The 22,099-nt window shown below is 38.5% G+C and overlaps 2 protein-coding genes across 13 annotated transcripts in view; one reads left to right on the forward strand and one right to left on the reverse strand.

Annotated features, from left to right (window-relative positions):
• The window catches only part of RBM39 (RNA binding motif protein 39), a 278,284-nt gene that overhangs the window by 138,635 nt on the left and 117,550 nt on the right, over nt 1-22,099 (forward strand). The window lies entirely within an intron of this gene.
• The window catches only part of PHF20 (PHD finger protein 20), a 74,400-nt gene that overhangs the window by 47,301 nt on the left and 5,000 nt on the right, over nt 1-22,099 (reverse strand). For 8 of the 12 annotated variants that reach the window (XM_049816226.1, XM_049816224.1, XM_049816223.1 and 5 more), the window contains 9 exons: nt 19,954-20,009; nt 18,169-18,297; nt 13,414-13,528; nt 6,958-7,129; nt 6,664-6,748; nt 5,827-5,906; nt 1,907-2,294; nt 1,393-1,500; nt 271-447 (listed from right to left, as the gene is read on the reverse strand). In XM_049816226.1, coding sequence (XP_049672183.1) covers nt 271-447; nt 1,393-1,500; nt 1,907-2,294; nt 5,827-5,906; nt 6,664-6,748; nt 6,958-7,129; nt 13,414-13,496 — 1,093 coding nt within the window. In that variant the 5' untranslated portion in view covers nt 13,497-13,528; nt 18,169-18,297; nt 19,954-20,009. Of the gene's footprint in view, nt 1-270; nt 448-1,392; nt 1,501-1,906; nt 2,295-5,826; nt 5,907-6,663; nt 6,749-6,957; nt 7,130-12,441; nt 12,718-13,413; nt 13,529-18,168; nt 18,298-19,953; nt 20,010-22,099 lie in introns of those variants that run through there. The other 4 variants (XM_049816218.1, XM_049816219.1, XM_049816216.1 and 1 more) reach the window with 3 other exon arrangements.

Consider the following 22,099-nt stretch of genomic DNA (forward strand, 5'->3'; position numbering starts at 1 on the left):
CCAGCCAGTTATCCCTCTACTGGAAAAGCTCCCATCACACAAAGGTTAAATGCTAGGGTTACTGACAGAGAGAGAATCAACAGTAAAAGGCAATCCAGGCAGCAGAAATAGATATAAACTTTCCTTGAGTTTTCTCTGCACTGCTAATGAAATCAGATTGTAATTGCAAATATAGAGCCTGCAGGTTATGCAAGTGAAAATATAGTGCTTGCAACAACTAGATTACTGCCATGCCACCACAAATCCAGACTATACCAGGAAGCTGCTTACCCTTCTCAGATTCCTTTTGGTTAGATACTGCATCTTTCAAATGCTGAATTTCTGTTGAAGTTGTGACATGATCGGTATTTAAAATCTCATGGCTAATACTAGACGAGAGTCTTGAAGATCGTCTCCTGATCTGGTCTCTTTCAGGGATATCTGAAGAGTTCTTTAATTTTTCCTGAGCTGGAATAGACAAATTTAATAGTACCATGCAGTTACAGAATTACTAAATAAGCTCACAAGCAAAAGTTAAAGATGTCCCCTCCCAGTTTGAAAGTGCATTTAAGGACTGAAGTTAATAGCAAAAGCTAAACAGCCCTGGTGATTAGACCTCTCTGTAAAAGCTACAATCATATTAGCAGTTATAAATATGCATAAAACTAGAGCAAAACCCTATCTTACAGGTGTCTCAAAATTTTCTTTTAGTAACAGATTTGAAGTAAGAATACTGATCAATATCTTACTGGTAAAACACTGCTTTAAACAGCAACTGTCCCACAGACTTAGTAATACCAGAAGTTAGATGAGACAACTCAGACACACAAACAACTTTGACCCTAAGCTGGGTAATGTATATGCACTGAAGTTTTAAGACTTTGTGGTCCTAAGGAAGGGAAAGACAGCCTTCTTCAGATCTGCATCCCCTTGTTCATGATACTACTATAAGCGAATACAGTTTTCTCTCCTCATCAACACACTCAAGCTCTTCAACATACCAAGATTAAGTAGAAACTATTAGACTGCAGTGACATGAATATTTATCTAGTATTAAAGTTTCTTTGCTAAGCAATATGGTAGATCCTCCATCTAGTAACTAGAGAGTTTCTACATCTCAAAAAAGGCTTTTATAACCTTCTACGTATTGGAGGCAATATAATCACTGCCACCCCTATGTTAACTAACTTCTGCATCAAGACTCACAGCTTGTCTCCTTTATCCAAATGCAGCTTCCAAGATTTAGGAGATAATTTCAGCATGATGAATGGCCAATTTAAGAAAAACAGGTGCTGCATTTCAGCCATTTCATGTATCACAGTTCAAGGTTAATACTACAGACTTCCCCCCACTTAAGCTTCAAGAACTCATAGGTAAAAATACTGAGAGAGTTGAATATCAAAAAATACTCACACAAGTTTTTTTCAATCCTGGGGCGCTTAGATGGAACTTCACCTCCTTTAGGTATTTTCCGACGTCTTAACTCCAAAGTTATTGGCTGCAGTGTCTGAGAACTTGGCTCTACATATTTAGATAGAGAACAAAAATTGACTGGATATGAAGCTGCAAAACTCTTCAAAACATAAACTCCTAAGCCTCACAACTTAAAAAACTGGACTTGTATAAGTACAGTTTCACCTGGCTTTCCAAAGTCTACATAGTAGTATTTAATCTTACTGCAGACATGTCTTATAACATAGGAAGACTACTTGCCTAAATCTCCTCTCTGACCAAACCACTGAAGCTCCAAATCTGACTAACAAGTATGCTCTCAACTGTCCTAACCAAGCCTGAACAAAGACAAATTAAAATTTTTTTAAAGTTTCTAGAAACTTAGGCTGTGAAAGAGCAAGATACTTTTCATTCCTTTAGGTAAGTTTAGAAGGGTTCTGATATATGGCCTAAACATTTAAGTTTAGCTACATACCTGTTGGAGGTGTTATCGGTGGTCTTCCACGTTTTCGTTTAGTTTCTTTTGTGTTTTCCTGTGGACTCTTTACATTGTCATTCTCAGGCTTCTTCTCAATTTCTGCATCTACTGAATATTCCATATCATTCTCTGATATATTCTCTTTATCTTCTTTTCCATTCTTAGATATATTCTTTTCTGAAACCTTGCCTTTTTCCGAGATGACGATCAATTTTCCTTCTTTATCAGTTTGCTTAACTCTTTTCTCGGTCTTCAATGTCTTTTCATCCTTGTCTTTCTTTGCATTACTTGTTGCTTTCCTCTGTTCTTTAAATTTCTCCCGCTTTTCAGGAGATGACAGAATTTCATTACCTCTTTCCTTAGGCTTCGCATTACCCACAGTATTCTAGAATTAAGAAAATGACACATGAATAGTAACTTATTGCAATATGAAACTCCTCCCCTGCCTCTATGTTTCGTAGACTTGCATCCTTGTCCAATTTTTCAAAGGATAAAAGCATATATTCTATTGCAACCCATAGACGAAAACTTAAGAGGCACTTGAACTGTTCAAGGACCCATGAATCTTCAACAGGACAGTTCAACAGATTCACTCTTTTCACAACTCTGACATAAGAGATTCGCTGTTTCTTTGTTTTCACATGCGGGTTAGGTCCATACTAGCTTGATGCAGTACTACTTAAAGCCTGCTCGGGACACTGAAGAAAGAGTGGGAGTCAAGAGCACAGAAAAGGGCAAAGAGCTCAATCACTTGGATGCAAAACCATTTTCCTTTCACAAAAGTGTCTCATTCAAAATAGACCAGTATTTAGCTTGTAATTATCACTGCTACTGAAACGCACTAAGTAAAGAGTCATGCAAAGCAAGTGCAATTACCAACTTCATCAGGAATCACATGATGTTAAAATTTACATATTTAAATTTAAAACCAAAACTTCAAACTTTATCTTTCTGTAATTTGTGTTCAGCATGAGGACATGAAAATCCTTAACAGTCCCTGGCCAGCAAGCTCCTGATACCGATTCAACCATAATCTCATTTCCCTATAGTTCTTATATAATAACACTGAACCAGGAAGAACACCCCTATATCAACAGGTCACTGCTACTCAATGTCCATTCCATTTTGTGATCAGGTTTCATATTAATGCCACCTGGGGGAGATGCCGATTTTGGTTTTTTCCCCTTCCAAAGATTCTGCTACAGGCTGTCACAGAAGTTCTCTGCTCTGATGAACAGAAATCTTCTAACTTAGCGCCTGGATTAATAATTTATATTTGGTCATGTGTCAACAGTGCCTTTAGTTGAACTAACTTCCATCTTCCTGTTGCCTAATAAATTCAAGCATGAAAGAACAACCATACTCCTTTCCAGCCATAGTTCTGCAAGGCACAACAAGCTTATAATCTGAACAATGATCAGAGGACAAGAAGGGCAAAATACCTCGATACCTTTTTGGGGAAAGAAAGCAGCTGACCAAGTTATACAAAATTCTGAGAATAAACTTAAGACTTAATATCTCCTTGTACTAGACAGTACATCCTGCCTCTTCCCACCCCAGTCTTCCTATCTATATGTGGCTTACATGAACCAATACCTTTTAAGACTGCTGTTTTCAAACCACAGTCCTAAGAAATAATCTTAATGCAATAAAATAGTGAATGTGTAATCTGCTCCACCCTCAATGATATTATTTCAACCATACTTGGCACAGAGGTGATTATAAAAGCACTTTTTAAGAATGTGAGATCAAATTGCTGTATATTTCATGAAAACAGCAACACAAAGGGAAAGAAAGTCTTTCACCTTCTTAGGTGTCTGAGCACCACTTTTACAAAACATCATAAAATCCGTCATCTGTAAATTCCTTAAATGCCACAGCTATGGGAGAATCTTCAGTGGAAACTCAAACATTAGTGTAAAAAAAAAATTAAAGCACAACCATCAGACATTAAGTTTCATCAGTTGTGCTGCTCAAAGAACCACCTGATTTGAATCAAGTATCTGGCACTGGAACACACATGAACCATCTTAATCAAATTATTCTCAAGAAACTGAACCATAAATACAGTATGTCTGAATTACCTCTTGATGTTACTGAACTCTTAAGAGCTGTGTGTCCTTGTACAAGTACATTCATGCTGTGCAGGTCATTAGCATTTTACCATCACTGTTCAATATAGCACGTTACACCCTGTACATGGGGACAGGGTAACACTGTCATTAAAGAAAAGACAACGAGCTTACATTGCTCCCTTCAGAAATCAGGTGGTTTGGGGACTTTAAGAACAGCTAAGATCTAAGCTATGTCTGTCTTCATGGCTACAGTCTCTCCAAATGATGAAGAGGAATCCGACACTTGCCCTCCACTGCCAGCATGCAGTTGTACCTGAACCCATATGTTAACTTATGTAACTTACATTCACAACTGAATCTTGAGCTCTCCAGTGGCTCAAGTTTTTTTTTAAACTTTACTTCTGATTGTGTAAACAGAGCTCACTAGGAAATTCTCCCTTTATGCTTTTTTACACTAAAGAACAGAACAAAAATGTTCTAGCATAACTTATCTCTTGGGTTAAAAGAAATCTTCCCTGCCAGTAGTTAAATGGAGACAAAAACTTAAACTCCTTTTAAAACCCACCCAAAGCTATGCAGAAACATGAAACTCCCTAAAGGAGAGAGGAGAGACAAAATATTTTGCCTTTCTTATGCAGAGTACTTCTTATGATTGTTCAATTTCATGTATTTAGGGTTAAATATGGTAGAAATATTTCTCATGGCAATAAAGATTCTTCAAGTAGTTCCCTCATGAGTACTAGTCAACCCTCAGCCAGGCACAATTACCACCATTTGAAAGCTATTAAGAGCACTTTGTGGGAAATCTGAAATAGTTTTCCCTCCCAGCCTTGCAGATACACAAATCTGGAGACCTTCAAGGAATGGCATACCTCTTCACAACAGTGACAGATTTAAATTGTATCCATTAATACTCAGTATTGGAATCTGTATTTAAGACTTGTGTTTTGGGGGAGGGATTCAGTTTCTTTGCTCAAACTTAACATTCTAGAAAACTAAAAGTGCAAGGTATGACTAAAAATACAGGCTACAGCTACCACACAGGAATGTGTGGCAGAATCTCAAACTTAAAACCACTTCTGTAACAAAAATTATTCTGAAGCAGGTACTTGAGAAGTTTTAACCAAGTTATAGGACTAGAACTTGTCAGCCTTTCCTACATAGTGCCCGCACATGAAAACTGAAGTACAAAGCAGCACTACTTCCTTCTCACCATCAGCAGGAAATTTTTTTTTTTTTTTTGAATGGCTCACTACTACTTTTCATCATAAGCTGAAGGTTGTTGAAACTACAGCGCTGAGCAGGTGAAGAGTTGGTAGAACAACCAAACCATAGAAGCAGAACATGGGATTAGTAAAAAAGCTTATCTTCTCAAAGTTGTGAGGTGAAAGATTAGAAGACAGCTTCCTTAAAAGTCTCAAGACAATCAAGTAGTTATTTTGGGAAAGAATAGTTTCTATCAACTCCATAGTTCCCATCCCTTAATTTTTAAGATGCTTTTAAACTAATCTCAAACAGGTGAAACAAAGTGTGTTTCAATAACCTACCACTAGCTTTAGTACGTACATTCTGAATCTTCCAATGATTTTTAGAAAACTGTTTTATTTGTATGCCTATGACAACTTTAGTTCAAGAGATGCATTCATGAGAGCATGAGCCTGAGAGCTTTGCAAATCATACCATGAAGACTTGCATAACCTTTTCATTAACAGATTTTACTTCAGATGTATTGTATGTTAGCAGTTGAGATGTTTCATTAATTTCATATTTTATAATTCATCAAATCTAGCCACCTGAACTGTCAATTTTAGAATACACTAGTAATATGAACACAATACTTACCTGATCTTTGGAAAAAGCTTTGACATGAATGTTTTTGACAGTCTGAACTACACCATCATAAAATTTCACAGTGTATGTACCTAAAAATTTGAAAATAAAGCATAAGAATTTAAAGATTAGAAGTTATTTAACAGAGCATTTGCTAGCAGCTCCAACACTCTAGCTGCATATTTAACTCTAGGTAAAAGCTACCTTATCTGTGTTAGAAACTGCAACAGCAGAGGTCTTATCACAGGCCAGGTAAGGAAGAAACAGTGAAGTTACCAAAAATAATTATGGCAAGCATAAAGCTGCATGTCTAAGCTTAGAGTTGCTCCTTAGATATACTTTCCTCACAAAACCCAACACATTTCTGGTAGAATACTCCAATAGATAATTACAGACTTTTTCTCCCTGATCTTACAACATATAGGCAATCTAAAGAAAGCACTGCACAAGAAGTAGTCCTTCATGGTTCCTTAATGATATTCAAAAAGGAGAAGCATGGCTGTACTTTTTTTCTTCCCTATTTGTAAAGGGTTTTTGCAGCTCTGACACTAGTTTTACTGCAGTTACATGCATCTCTTGACAATAAACTTAAGAAACAACTTCTCCAAAATATATACTTAAAGCAATTACTGACTGGATATCCCAGCAGAAAGTTCTTTTATCACATGAAAAAGGTAAGAGGTTAGGTTAAAAGTGTTGAGGGCAGAGTAAAACATATAATTGAAAATAAAACTTTTCACAGTTGTCTTCTGTCTGCTGTACCTGCTGTCTCCACCTAAGCAAAAAAGTTACAATACAGTTAGAAATGCATTACTAAAAAGCATGACAAAACCAAAAGTGACTCCTTACCATCTTTGTTAACAGAAGTAACTTTGGCTGGATAGAAGCGACAATCAGACCAGCATGCCAATACCTGATCATTTATATGAAATCCCTACAAGACAGGAGTTAAAAGTGTTTTCATCTGAGAATTACTGAAACATACACCTTCATTAAAACAGCAAAATTATGATTTAAGTATTGGAAAACTAATAAAACTTATACAGCAGGCAACACAGCAACAGTGAAGCATTTTAATGGTCACAATTCATACAACTGCACGTTAAATGTAACATACTCAAATGTCCTCTATTTTCTACTTACTGCACAACCTTCTTCCTCATGTAATCCTTCTTTTCTTAACTGTATTTTCTCTAAGGGACGCAAATAAGGACTGTCCCAACAAAACCATTCATCATATCTATGGTTCCAGCGTTTGAAATGGATAAGTACTTTTCCTTCTTCATAATCAATTTCTTCAATGTGAGCTGGATACCTGGTCAAAAGGTATATTAAAATATTTCAATTAAGGTAAGCTGTCTCAGACACTTAAATACAGTACAAAGCATGACACAAATGGAGCCTTCTGCATGATCAAAAGCAAAATATCTGAAGATCTGCTTGATCAGGTGTGATGGGGAGCCAAGTAACTACACCTAACAACCTTTAGTTTCTACAATCTCGATATTATTTGATATATCACTTGTATAAGCAATAAAGATGCTACAAAATTACTAAGAGCTCAGCACAGGACAAATCCCAAAACTGAACAGCAAAGGCAAACATTGGCTGCAGGAAGAAGAGACAACTAAGGAGTTCTTAGGCTGGGGTAGAAAAAAAATGTAACTAGAGATCAAGAAGTCAGAAAATCCTTCCCTGCACCTAGAAATTTCACATATTCAGAAAACTGATAGCTTCAGCTCCCTTTTATCAAGAGTAACACCTGGAGGTCAATACACTCACTTCTCTCAGATATCCGTCAACAGACATCATGAATCATCTTCCCAGCGTAACAGCAAAAGTCTAGCAGGCATGCTAAACCTAATTTAAGCTACAGATTCCCAAAGTTAAATTTCATCTGCAAAGTCCTAGGACTGAAATAAAAATCTCTCAGTATTTTAGAAGTACAGGAATCTGAGATGAGTTAAATCCTATTGTTTCTAATCAGGAAGACCTTATAAACTATGCATTTCTTTAATTGCATTGGTAATTTGTAACTTCAGTAAGTATTTCAGAATAATAGCATATTTCACTATCCCAGCTGAGGGTAACATCCCAAGTATTGACAACTTCCGCTTCTCAATAATAGTGCCAGAAGGAAATCTTCACTTGTCAGTGTTTTCAGTTATTTGTGGAAGAAAGGCAAGGCCCCACTGAATTCTTCAACAAAAGGCTGAAGAAAAAGAAACCCAAATCCACAATTATTCTGTACCTGGTAAATCACACTTTAAAAAGATAGAACAAGTGGTAGAAAGAAATGGTATCTCAAAAGAATCAAGCCTGATGCTAAAACCAAAACCCAGACACGTCAGAATTAAGACTTAAATGCAGACCACCATTCTACAATCCTACACAGATGAAAAGCTACCTATGACTGAAATTCTCCAGCATATCTGAGACATCTAGTCATGACTTGTTCAAAAGGGCTACAAATAGGCTACGCTAGAGATTTACACTGCAGTCACAGTCTAAGGCCCTGCCTAACACTCGATGCCACATGCCTCAAGTTATGCCATTAGTTCATCCCAATATATTATCAAGACACACACAGCAAAGGCTGTGGAGAAGAGGAACACAAATGGGAGATACTTAGGGCAGGGACAACTAATTGGTTACCAGCTTCCTAGGAAGGAATTAACTAACCTCCTTTGTGTGACAGTCAACATATTTCATACGTAGGTAACCCCAAGCACTGCCCTGCACACGTTCATGAGGGGAGAATATTCAGTCTTTCCACATAAAACAACATAGTTCTATTAAATGTAGTTTATTCTTAGGTATCTCAGCAACTGCCTATCACTAAGTACTGGTAATGACAAAAATCAGTATCCAGTTGCCTACAAAGTGCAGCAAAAACAGGGGTAGGAATTCCCAGATCCTCTCAACAAGAGACTACCCAGAAAGACACTTTTGCCATCAGGACTGCAATGGGCCTAGGGCTCCTCCAGACTCTCAAAGATCAAGAGGGAAGCTGATAAAAATGACAAGAGTACCAACTCAACATTATGCTAAGAATCCAGTCCATGCAGATAACCGCCTCCAGTGAACACACTCAATCCACCTTCTCCCACTGCCCAAGTGACAAGAGCCAACTAACTCTATGATGCAAGACTGTTCCCTGCTTCATAACCCAATAAAAGGAGGAACCTTCTCCACCAGAAGAACCATCATCCTAGAACCATGCACCAATATCATCTGCACCTATGCTACCTCACCTTCTAAAGACTCCCTGATGGGGGAGAGATGCTGATGGATCATCAAGAAAAACATGCCTGACAAGACCAAGTTTCAGCCTGGCTGACAGCTGGTGTGGGTGCACTAGAGCTCTCAGCCAGCTCCTGGATTACATGCTGCAAAGTCTGAACAGATCTTCTCTTTCTGAAGCAACCAACGTCAGGAAACATGTTCATTTGGTGCTCTTGACTGGAACAGTAAACCTATTAGAAGCTGTGCTAGATCTATCCACAAACTTTGACAGCCCCCTCCCTGATATCGCCTTCCATTCAGAAACACAACACTGGCAACTTCAAAACAAAGAAGAAAAGTTCACAGGCTGTCAACAGCTCTGAGCACCATACATTGACAGTGCAAGCTTCCTTACTCCAACATTTGTACCCTAGCCTTCAAAGTGTTGAGCAAGCATGCCACATCAGGAGGTACAAGTCCTCACAGATCTATACAGAAAAGGAATGATACAGCATATCCATACACATGCACCAAAAAGTCTGTGAACATGCCAAGGGGTAGAGGTAGCTTAAAAGAAATTCAGACTTGTTTATCAAGAAAACATACTATGTGAGGACACACAAAGTGAAAGGCCAATAGCTGAAGCCTGGTTAAGGCCTGAAAAAGAAGCGTACAACTGCCATGTGTCCAGTGATGGTCCAACACATCCTCTCCCAAACCACAACGGAAGCATTTAGCTGACTCCATGGGTTTTCAAGACAGCTAACCAACCCTGTGTAAGAAATCCCCAACAGGTACAGATTTCAATATTTATCTAACACACTGTGAAAAATAAGCTGAAATCAGACACAACTTCTTGAAATATATTGGGAGGCCAAAACAAGTAGTTTTCCAGCTCAATTCAAAAGGATTGACAAGTACCTTTCAAGGCCTTTTCCACTGGCTAAAGAGCAAGGGAAAACATCCAAGATGCCCAAACTGCTAGCATTAGTTTTGATAAGAAACCAAGCAACAATCAAAAGCTCCACCAGTGTAACTCTCAACAGACAGGGGTTAGCAATGACTGGCAACTTCAGACTTCTGCTGTCAGAGCACAGCAAACAATATGAAAATAGGTTTCTTTTAGACACGAGTGTAAAACCATCCTCTTCTGGAAAGAGGTAAATATCTCAAAATTCAAAATCAGGGTGCTGACTGAGGGAGTTCTTATCTCTCAGTCCTAGACTAGTGTGTCTCCCTCCTCCTTTCCCATATAGCAAAATGGAATTGCTGTAAACCCCCCCTCTCTGAGAGCTAGGAAACGACAAGCTTACTGCAGTCAAAGCAATGCTGAGAGGAAAGGAAGCATCTAAGAGAAGCAGTACTATGAAGGACAACAGCTATGGGGTTACATCTTTTCAGCACTGAGACAAAGTTCTAACAGCACAAGCAATTAAACTCATGGCACTGACAATCTAAACCTTAACAGGGTAGCACAATACTGTAACAATACTAATCTTGTTTTCAATGCTCAAGAGCATCAACCAGAATCAAAAGTCTCTTCATATCCATTTTGCTTGCACAACAGACAGAAGAACTTGAAGAGGTGTCATTACAATAAGGTTAACACAAGAGGTGTCATCATTTGCCTACTGCAGGCATTCAGTGCAGAGTCATACAACCTCTGTTCAGTAAGAGAGGCTGTCTGCAGCTAGCCAGCACTGAAGAGCTTAAATGATCCAATGCAAAAAGTTTCAAGAACTCAATTCAGCCAGGACAATGTGTGCATGTACATTGTTACAGCTAGCCTCTCTGGGATCTCTCCATTTAGGACTGCACTGCTGGGGTAGTCCCACTACTCCATCCTCTGAATTCCAGTGCTGTGTACCAAGAGACCTTTCAGCATGGACAGAGGCACTGCCTGATGGCCAGAGCTCTCCCCCTTTAGAGCTCTGAGGTCAAAAGACACTGTCACAAGCCTTTCATAACAGCTTTCATGCAACAACCAAGTCCAAAGAACTACGCCAAGCACCAAAAGTACTCACTGTACACCCTGGAGTTCAAGTCTAGGAGGTAACAGACGACTGCACCAGGAATTGAAGTGCACTTCCAATACATTATGATTCTAGATACAACAAAGCAACCTTCAGTTAAGAGCTCTAAAGATGCAAAATTCACTTTGCCAGGGAGCAGACCCTGCATTGACTACTCTGCTGGCATACACTTTTTTTTTTCCTCTTCACAGGGTTGGTATCACATCCAAACACCCTGAAGTCTTGAACTAACATTTCAGGGCACAAGCCACTGCCATGAAAGACAAGTAAATGGGGCTCAGAGATGAATACTTTCCAAAGCACTATTGCTGTTGAGAAGCAATACCGGCCCATGAATTGACTGGTGTGTTTGGTACTAAGCACAGAAATCAAAGCCAGCCCTCCAATCAAACAAGAGACTTCTGCCTATGTTTAAGTGCCAACACAGCAACAAATGTACACACAAGAAAAGCTCGGAGCTCTGAAGGTCTAGCACTGGGAAAAGCAAGTATCAGCAAACAGAAAGTTTTGTGTCCACATAAAAGGAGAACATTGTTACCACACCATAGAGTGGTCCTGTTCACACAGCAGCAGGGGAAAGTAGTAGGGGAAAAAGAATTCTGCTCTCCTCTACAAATCCACACCTGGGGACATGTGTCACCCTGTCACCACTGATATTGCTAAGAGAAAATAAGCCCCCAGCTCTTACAAGTTTTGGTTCACGAACCCTGAAAACAGAAATACACAGATCACCAGTCAAGGTAACATGGACTTTCCAACCCAGGTTTCAAAAGCTTCGCAAGCAAAAGAAAGTTAACTCTCCAGTTTGGAAAGTTTAGTTGTGAGATCAAAGAGTTGCAAAACACTGTGCACAAGACAGGTCATTTAAGATCAAGTGTTTTTAAAAAACAAACACCACCGCTTAGTTTTGGACATGCAGCATATCCAAAATTCAAATTTAAGACCAGGGATCTGTGGAAACTATAGTGGGTGTTGAATTCCCCCCCTCAAAGTTTTCCCACGTAGGAGCTGTGTACACCTATACTTTGAGATACTGTTATTGTCCAAATGTGCCAGAATGATAATAGTCATGGACACAAGTTACTAGCCTTACTCAAACACAATCTATACTAAACTGCATCTTTAATAAGCCTACATCACAGACAGGCTAAGAAATCTCTTCTTTGTAGGCATGATTTTTTTTTCCTATATAAACAAAGCTCAAGAATACAAAAGATGCATGCAGATTCAAATCAAAGCCCTACCTACGCAATTCTTAGTTAAACAGGAAAGCCAACATAACATGCAAGTATGATTTAACATTTGTACTTCCTGCTCTTTATAGAAAGAGCTATGTTTACTCATTTTCACAATTCCAATCCCCTTGTACCTGGAAAGTAGAGAAATACTCCGCATGCAACCAAGATGTTCTGGAACAAGCCCCCTGTGTCTAAGGCAGTGCTCCATCCTTCTGGGATGTCCAGATGGTTTTCAACACGGTGACTTCTGCACACTTAACCTGCCAGCAGGTTCCAGAGCCTGAAGTACAATCATGTCTAACCCACACAGACTCTTAAATAAAAGTAAACTATAGCCGATTTCAGGAGAAAGAAGATATCTTAAGAAGCTAACAAAACCAAATTAATTCCTGTACTTAAGAAGTCTTTGACTCCAGCAATTTTCATTGTATGCTTCATTGAGCATTATTAAATGGTAATTTTTGAGCTGACTTCCTAAAATTAACAGTTAGAAGGCTCAAAGTTAGCCCAAGTAACTTTTAGGTCCTTTTTCCCCTTCCTACTGCAGTGGTTAGTCAAGAAAAGCGTTCCTCCTCAGAACTGAAGTCTGCAAGACAGGCTCCAGAGCAGACTTCTTAGTGTGGAATGCATTTCCCCACCCACTTCTCTAATTCTAAAGCTGACCATCCTCAAATGAGCACAGGCTGTAATAATTTCAATCAGACTTTAAAGCCTATGAATTCACAACAGCAACGGGAAAGCAAGTAGTGAGGAACTACATTGGGTATTCTGTATTGCAAAGGATTTCTCTTTCCATAATTTCTGCTCTGCAATCTGTGTATCGCACAGAACTTGAAGTGTGAATTTAGAAGTATCAGAGTCTGAGGTCCCACTAGATTTATGAGTAGTCCTATTTCCCAGATACAGATAGCACCAGTACACTTCTTTTTAAGGACCAGCACAACATATCAGCATCTATCGCCCATCTGAACCACTGGTATATAAACTTTTATAAATTAACTACTTTCCTACAAACCAATGACCAGGGCTCTAAATATTGTACCAATACAAAATGTTTAAGATATTAAAGAGTTAATATAATATGAATTGTTTTAAAAAAATACCAGTTTTTTAATCTGTCACGGGCTTCCAACTGGGCTCCCACCTCAAAGTTGATCCCTCTTCTATTCGGAGGATGTTTTGTCATTTTGTAATATCAACACTGCTGATTTTATTCCCCTGAAAAATGCAATTAAATATCAATCACTAATCAAGACATACACAAAATAAGCTTATGTACCATAATCCCCAAAAGCTAGATGTTAAGGGACCCCTGTATTTTTGGTTTGCAGAAAGTAACGGGGGCAATTATCTATTAAACAAAGGTTCCCAAGTGACAGTGTGCAGAATCATTCAAAAGAAGCGTTCAAAGTGGTAGCTACTGGACCATGAAAGATTGAAGCTCAACCTTTGTCCAGTAGTCCAAGTTCCAGGTCAATTAAGAACTCTGCAACCCAATGTTTATTCACAACTGAGATAGAAGTTTCATAATATTCTCTCCCCCCTCCCAGTTTTGATGAAAACAAGGAATCCAGTAAACAGGAAGCGGGCAAAAACACACACACACAGTAACAATCTTTCAACAGCTACCATGTTAGGGAAACACTCAAGAACACTATGTCACCTCATCACTAAAAATGCAATACAGTTCAAACATATTAGAAATACATAGTTTCTTTAACCAATTTTAGAAGACTGTCTATACTGCTTCCATATTTGCATTGTTTTCTTCCCAATTCTCCACCATTTTAACCAGAAAATAAAAACGGTCTTTATTAAGACATGTTTCCAACAGATAATAGAAAGGTTTAGGAAATCTTGCCAAAGTAGTTTCTCTCAAGGTACATTTAGTGAAAAAGCCTGATCAGGAGTTATTTTTCCCAAATTTTTGTCAGTCATTTCCCACAATTGTAAGATACAAATTACGATCTGTTCCTGTAGTCTTCAAGCTCACAAGATCCAAAAATACAAATAAGTTTTATTCAATAATGTCCTCCTTACAGTAAGGCTGTATCTTGAAGATTCAATTAAAGATGTATAAAACAGACGCATGTTAAATTAAAAAACCTTCTAATCTTACACTACAAGAATAGGGAGACATGCACTGGCAACAGAAATAAGCAGCAGCATTTTGGTTCACACAGCGCATAAATAGCAATGATACTGAACTGCATCTATAAAAGGATTAACATTATTTTATGAAGAACTACTCTTAAGTTCAAGCATGGTTCAGAAATCAAAGATCTTTAGGAAAGTCAAAGCTTCTAACGCAGGGAAAAGCTACTCCATTGACACACTTTTCAAACCAGGCCATTTGCCAAGGGCTGGCCATGGAGGCACCCCCACCACCTCGAGTATTATAACCACAATGCAAAGAAACTTCTCTACCAGAAGATGATTTGCTGTCTTCCTCTAAAGCACTGGGTTTAGACTCATCTGCACTACTGTTAAAGCAGCCTGCAACAGTATGGGGGAAAAAAAAAATAAAAATGCTCTTACCTGTAAGCTCAATTCACAACACAGTGATTTCACACCAAAAGAAACCATATTTTAGCCACCAAGAAACATTGCAAGTTACTTTTCTAAAGTATCTGATAACAAACTGTGAGTTTGCCCAGCATGGATCTGAATCAGTCCAGGACTCAGTCTTCTAATATGGCTAGAGGTTGGGGTGGGGCAGGGATTCAACTACCACCTCCCTAATTTTTAATTGGGAAAGGAGAGGGGGAAGGAATTTAAGGAAAAGTCAGGATGGTTGGGGTTTTACATTCTGATGAAAAATAAACAGTAAAAATTAAAAAAAAAAATATATATAATTTTAAAAAAATCTGGAAATGCAAACAGCCAGTACAAAGCTACATTCTCTTTTTTAAACAGTTTATCCACCCACACCTCAAACATCCACCATCTTCACATCATTAAAATACCACTTTCTCACACTAGCAATAGAATTTCATGCCTCCAAATGCGGAGGAGACATTTTGCTTAACACTTGTAGGAGAAATTACACCTGCAAGATGGCTCTTATGCTAGTAAACTTATTTCTCCTTTTCACTAAGTAGGGACACACAAAGACAACGTATTCCTAAAAGTACTGGAAGTACATTGTTTAAGTTCTCTGCAGTGGTCCACTTCAGTAACAGCTGCAATCCTGAAGAATGGGAGTCATTTCAGCTCACCTACATGAGGCTGAAGAGGAACATACACATCTCCTGACTTCAGTAACAGGATCTCATACAATAGGGCTTCTATAAACAAACATCAATTTTGGTGAGGAAGGCCTTAATATAGTTTCAGTCAAACATTAAGAAACCCCAAGTATCACAACTAAAGGGAAGTCTGAAAAAAAACCAGCAGAAGTCATTTAACCATATTTACAGAGGCTGCGGATTCTGTGAAAAATCTGAACTCTGCGCACTTTACAGCTAGAGAAGCTGAATACCAGCATTTGTCAGAGTACACACATCCTGCACTTCACTAACTTGGCCAAGCTTGTTACAAGGCAGCTGACCAGAAAGTTGAAATAGGAGAAAATGTATGGGCAAAAATCTCATACCACTGCCTCAGCCCCCAAAGTCATCCTTCCTCTCCCCTCCCAAGTTATGAAACTTGGGCTGCTTTGGGTTCTCACTCACGTTCTGCAACAGGATTTCACTTGACCCAGCAGTCCCTATACTCGGCATGCCTTGCAAAGCTGGCTATCTTTTGCAGCTAGTTTCAGGAACAGCTTCCTCAAGCAGATGCATACTTGGTAGAACATTACACAAGAAATTACTCAATAGAGGACCTCAATAATTTTACCCTGAAACATACAGCCTTAGAGCAAGACAGAAACCATATGATACAACTTGCACTGGGAGCCATCACATAGCTCATCACAAACAAGGCCAACAGGCAACACTAAAGCCCATCCACATTTCACCAGCATGACCTTGACCATATAGAGAACTTAGTTTCTCAGAAAGAAAGCAGTGAACACAGGGGCCTGCCTCTGCTTCGAGATTTTATATTTCAGCCTCTGTCCTCTCCTGCAAGGACTACTTAAGAACTTTGAACTACATCAAAACAGACTGTTTAACAAACAACCCCAGACTAATCAGACACAGTCACAGCTACATCTTGGAAATAAGAATACTTCACCAGAACATCTCTTCTAAAATTTTCTTCAGCAGAAAATGAATTTGTACTAAGTTGGTAACTAAACTGAGACACAAGCAGGCTTTTCACTCCAGTAACTCTGAGAATCCTTTTTTCTCAAGTGCTCAAGACCACGATTAAAACAAGGGGTAGTTACTAGGCCTACCCCCAAAGCTGTATGGCTTTTCTCCAAAACTTCTTATTCCACTATGAGGATTAGTCCTGTTTCAGGAACAAATACTCCAGGATTTAGACAAGTCACTACTTCCAACAGAAAATATTTGTAAATCTGCATCTCTGAAAGTACACATTTCTGTTTAAAAGGGAGAGCCTTTTCTTTCCCATAAAAGTCACCATGAAGTATTTTAGGTTTTAAAGACTATTCAGATACTTTGAGGTACCAATCAGGAAGGCACATTTGTATCGGGGCAATTCAGAGGAGAACACACCACTTACATTAATATCAATCCCTTCAGGGATCATAATTTTTGGTTTTTTTAAAACACGTTTTCTGCTCCGCTAACAGTGTGGGTCCTGTATACCTGCACGTGTAGCCATTCTTATTCTCTTCAGTTTTAAGCTCTGTCAGTGTTGAGCCCCAAACCTGGGCATCACTAAGTTCCAACAGAAGAGGGTTCCTCTTGAAACTGGAGAAATCTTTCATATTATACAGAGCAAAACCGAGCAGCTATGGCAAACTTTCACTAACAAGAGCCTCTATTGTTTCCGCTCTGGAAACTACAGAATCACTGCTGCCTTTTTCAAAACCTTACCTACCTTTGCAAACACCGTTTTCCAAATCACTGATAAGTATGATTAAACCATTCTCTATGTAGTACCACACCAAAACCCCTGCCTTTAAATGAGTCCCACTTCTAAACTTAGTACTGTCTCAATTCAGTACTTCATAAGCAGCTCAGAAAAAAAGGCAATTCATTCCCACAATTCAGCCTCTTGTCTCCTTCACTCTTTAGTGTATCTGTGCCAAAGCCAGGGATTTCCCCCCAACCCCCATCAGAGCACAATAGAGAAAGAGGAACTCCATGAAAAACCATAGTTCTCTGACTTCATAAAGGAGCATGGTAAACTTTGACAGTTTGCATAAATATAAATTTTCAATGCAAAATAGTACTAAGTTTTATTCTGGATGGTAAGCTTGCTGTCCAATTCCTATGAGGCATTCTATGTCACTGGTGAATCAGTAGGACTACACAGTAGGACAGGTAGCAGGTTAATAAAAAGCACTGGCAAAACCAGGGAGTATAATTAACTAGCAAGAGATTGTCCCATGTTGACTGAAGATGCAGCACAGGTGTAACTGAACTGGGATACTGAAGGCAGCCCCAAGACCTGAATTGCAGTTCCTAAACAAGTGACAAGACAGAAGTTTGTTCTGTCTCCTTCATATATAGCAGTATAAGCAGTTTCTATGCCAAAACACATTTACAGTCAATTCCACAAAGCCTAGCCTACTCTACCATTCACTCCAGCACCAGTGTTCCAAAACTGCTAACTTATCTATGTGCCCATTTTGAAACTGCCAAGGACTAAGCTCAATCACATTTTGCACATAAGGTTTTCATTGCTCTGCAATAGTTAGTTTTGACCTTTTACTTAGACCATCTGCACACATGATACCAAGCCTCACATCTTCATCAGTGGTAAAACAATGAAAGCCTCACCCAGTTCACCCCCTACAATATGCACGCCCCCATCAGGAATGGTCAATCCAGAGAAGTCCATGGTCCCCACCACAATCGGAAGACCTTGCAAGTGGATGAACACAGCCATGCTGTGCTGAAACAACACACCTGCAGATGAGAAAAGGTAATGGCTGTATGAGACTGCAAAACAGTATTTACAGACACCATTTATATTATACAATCCTAACGGCATCTTATGAAGACTAAGTACAAGTCCCACAAACATTTTAACACCACTTTTAAAAATTGTTTTGGCACTGACTTGGGAAGCTGATTACAACAGACTTTTATTGCCTGCAGACAAAAAAATTCTGCCTACCAGGTTTTGCCTACAGCAGTGTTGCTAGCACGAAGTATGCTTCACTGTATTTTACCCTACATATAAAAACAGAAATAAAACCCCACACCTGTTAAAGTATTAATCCACAAACAGTTTCTGTACTAACTATTCATCTAAGGATCCCTATGTTCCTGCCTCATGTTTTGTTTATGCATACCATTTCATAGCAACATGAGTAAGTTTCAGGACACAACCATGAGTTTCAGAAAATGACCTTAGCACCAACCGGTATTTCAAAACACAATGTCTCAGATCTTCAGTCAAGCAGTTTTTTAATGCAACAGGAACAGAAACAGGAGAGATTTGAACTGGACATGAAGACCATAAGACACTGCAATAAATTCCAAGGAATACTGTATCACCTCCCTTTTTCTATCTAAAAGACTCATTTCAAACAAAACATTGGACTACATGCAGTTCTTATTTGCACCATGTAGGATCCTCAGCTAGATCTCAACCAGCACTGACTTCTTGCTTTCAAGGTTTCCCAGACTCAATCAACAACTACACAAACTCTTTGAGCAACACAGCAGTGAAACTGGATCCAGAATTGATACTTAAAATTTCTGTAACAAGAATACTGTACAGCTAATTCCTCAACACTGAAACATTCCCTTATTATTAGACTTAGTATTTAATTTCAGACTCCTATTTTTCCTCTAGTTTATGCAAGTAGACTAACAAAACTGACACCAGTAAAAATCTACATTTGCTCTCCTCTTCAGGCAAAAGCCAAGACTTACTCAAAAGTACTCAATGACAAAAGTGAAAAGGTGTCAGCAATAAGTCACCCTCCCCAGATCAAGATCCTCACACCCTCCCTGTGGTTAGAGGACATCAAGAATGTCATTTTCATCCTCTCAACAACATCCCATGTAACTGTCCTGTCAAATTGGTGGTGAGACTGGGACAGACCAACATGGAAGCAGAAATTATGAACATGGGTAATTCAACAAAATAGAAAAAATATTTTTCTGTAATAAAACCTATTTGAATTACCAAGTGCAATTAAAGAAATAAATACTCATTACTGAAAAAATTCTTTTCAATCATTTGATCACCTCTCATTTAGCTATTCTGGTTTTCCCTCTTTTTTCCTGTAACACACTAAAGGAAAAAGACAAACACTCTTAAAACACTGAACAAGCAAAAAGATTTGGGAAAAGGATTTAAGTCACACGAAATAAAGCAGGTTTTTCCTAACTAAAGTAATATTCAAGAAAAAATACTTCAACAAAACTGCCATTTTTTCCTCCAACTGAAAATGCGCATCTTTGTTTTAAGAATATAAGGATTTATTTTAGAACAATATTATCCACCGTGCCTCTGCAAGAATTAATAAAACCCTCAATTTTAACGCAAAATTTCAAAAGCATAAAGAAAAGCTACAATTAACAAAACCAAGGATCCATGCTTATACTCACCAAGAAAAAAACTCGTTGCTTATATGGCTGCAAACATTCCAAACACTGTTGTACAACTATAGGGAGGGAAAAACATAAGTCATGTGAATTCTGAGACTAAAAGTAGATTAGAGTTTAAAAAAATATTTTCTCTACAGCCAACAATATCATACACCACCACCTCTAGAACATCAATTTAATCTGAAAATATTTCAATACAGAGGGTCAGCAGGCTGCTGTGATCCATATTAGACAGAAACTTATGAGATCCTTACAGACACACAGATACTCCCTCCACATATCCACATCAAATTTCTCCATCATTTATTTATCCTTTGCCAAACAGAAGCCACCAGTAACTTTATCATTACTCCTACTTTGGCACACCAGACATTTCAGAGTAACACCATTAACTAGGCGAGCAGACAGTGTAACTACCAAACCTTGTATATGCAAGTAACACAAAATTCAAGGTACTGTCTGCAGACATTTAAAGATTAGATCACTGACACGTTAAATCCACCATACGGGCCAAGTTGCACTTAAAGGAAATTACAGGCTACAGTCAGTTTTATCTTGTACATTGAGAAGGTATGATTCTAGGTGAAATGATAGGCTAAAGATCCAGCACAGGTGATCATAACGAGTTCACCATCTCTTCCAATGGATTGCTAAATATGGAAACAAGAGTTCCTACTGTTGGGTGTCCCTCGCCACCTTTTATCTCATTTATTGGTCATTTGGTGGGGTTTTTGACACGTTTTTTTTTTGTTTTGGTTTTTTTTGCTTTTCCTTTCTCTGTTATTCCAAGATGCAGAAATTTTTAACTGCTCTTCCCACTTTTCTATCTAACCACTGTTTGGTAGATAAGACTTTTAAGCAAGTGTATCTGAAACATTCGAAGATACTTAAATGCAACCAATCTGCCCCAAATCTAACACCCTCTCTTCCTCCCAGGAGTTTACTGAGAACTGCTACTGAGAAACCCCCACAGATATCACTGCATCAATTATACTCCTATCACCCAAACAGTCTTTAACTCTGAGGACAGCAGCTAAAAAAAGAGAAAGCCTCAATTCTGAAATACTAAGTATGGGAAGCAACCCATAAACAAAACCAAACTGCCAAATCTGAGTCAAAGGGTCAAAATGCCTTCTAGATTTGGAAGTGCATCAAAATTCTTTTGCAAAACAATTACAGTAGACCAGGATTCGCACAACTGAAGTCATCACTTCTGATGTAACATACAATTCCTACACGTATTGGTGGATTTCTGCTGCAATATCACAGTGGTTAACAAACTTTAACAAGTCATCTTTCAGTATGGGTTATTTCAAAAACCAAACAAAACCCTAGGTCAGACATAAGCCTTCAACAAGCTCAAATTACAGATATACTCTCATTTAACAAGCATGGCTTTTCAATATATATCATGGTAAGACTGATGATTTCTGAATATTTAAAAATATCTTTTAACTATTCAGAGAGACAGAAAAAAACACCTTCTTGCATTTAGAAGTAATTCCAACTGCTGTGAAAAAACCAGCCTAACAAACCAAGGAAAAAACATTACACAGAACACTTCTTTCATTAAAAAAGCTTCTAGCAACTTAAGACTCTAAACATCTCTATGCTTTTACATCTTCTTAGTTAAGAAAGAATAAACTTAGTGTGAAGGATATTTTTAGGTGCAAATTAATATCAGACAGCCAGAAATCTCTCTAGGAAATTAAGAGTTCAAATGTTTAACAGCTAAAAGACCTGCAGACAGCTCAAGCAAGCTGTGCTGTTTCTTATCAAATCATGAGAGTTCACCGTATCAATCCACGCACGTCTAGCCACATGAACACACACAAGCCAAGACAACCAAATGCAGTTAGTTCTCTCCTGTCAATGAAGACATCCTCAGTTGGATAAACTACATTCATCACATGGCAGAGTGATCTGCATTTTGGTCATACAAGGAACTAACTAAAAGAGTTTCTCCACAACAGTTTCTTCATCCACAAATCCCATTCATGTCAATACATGCAAGGCTTCTCCAGACTGCACGAGTGGCAGAAACAAGCTACAGCAAATTGAATTGTTCCGAGAAGCTTAATTGAGCCCACAGATTGGGCACCGCAATGCCATTTTCCTGTTTTTCTACCTGAATAAAACCACTTCA

Source organism: Accipiter gentilis, chromosome 14 (genome assembly GCF_929443795.1).
Source record: "Accipiter gentilis chromosome 14, bAccGen1.1, whole genome shotgun sequence".
Taxonomy (NCBI): Eukaryota; Metazoa; Chordata; class Aves; order Accipitriformes; family Accipitridae; genus Astur; species Astur gentilis.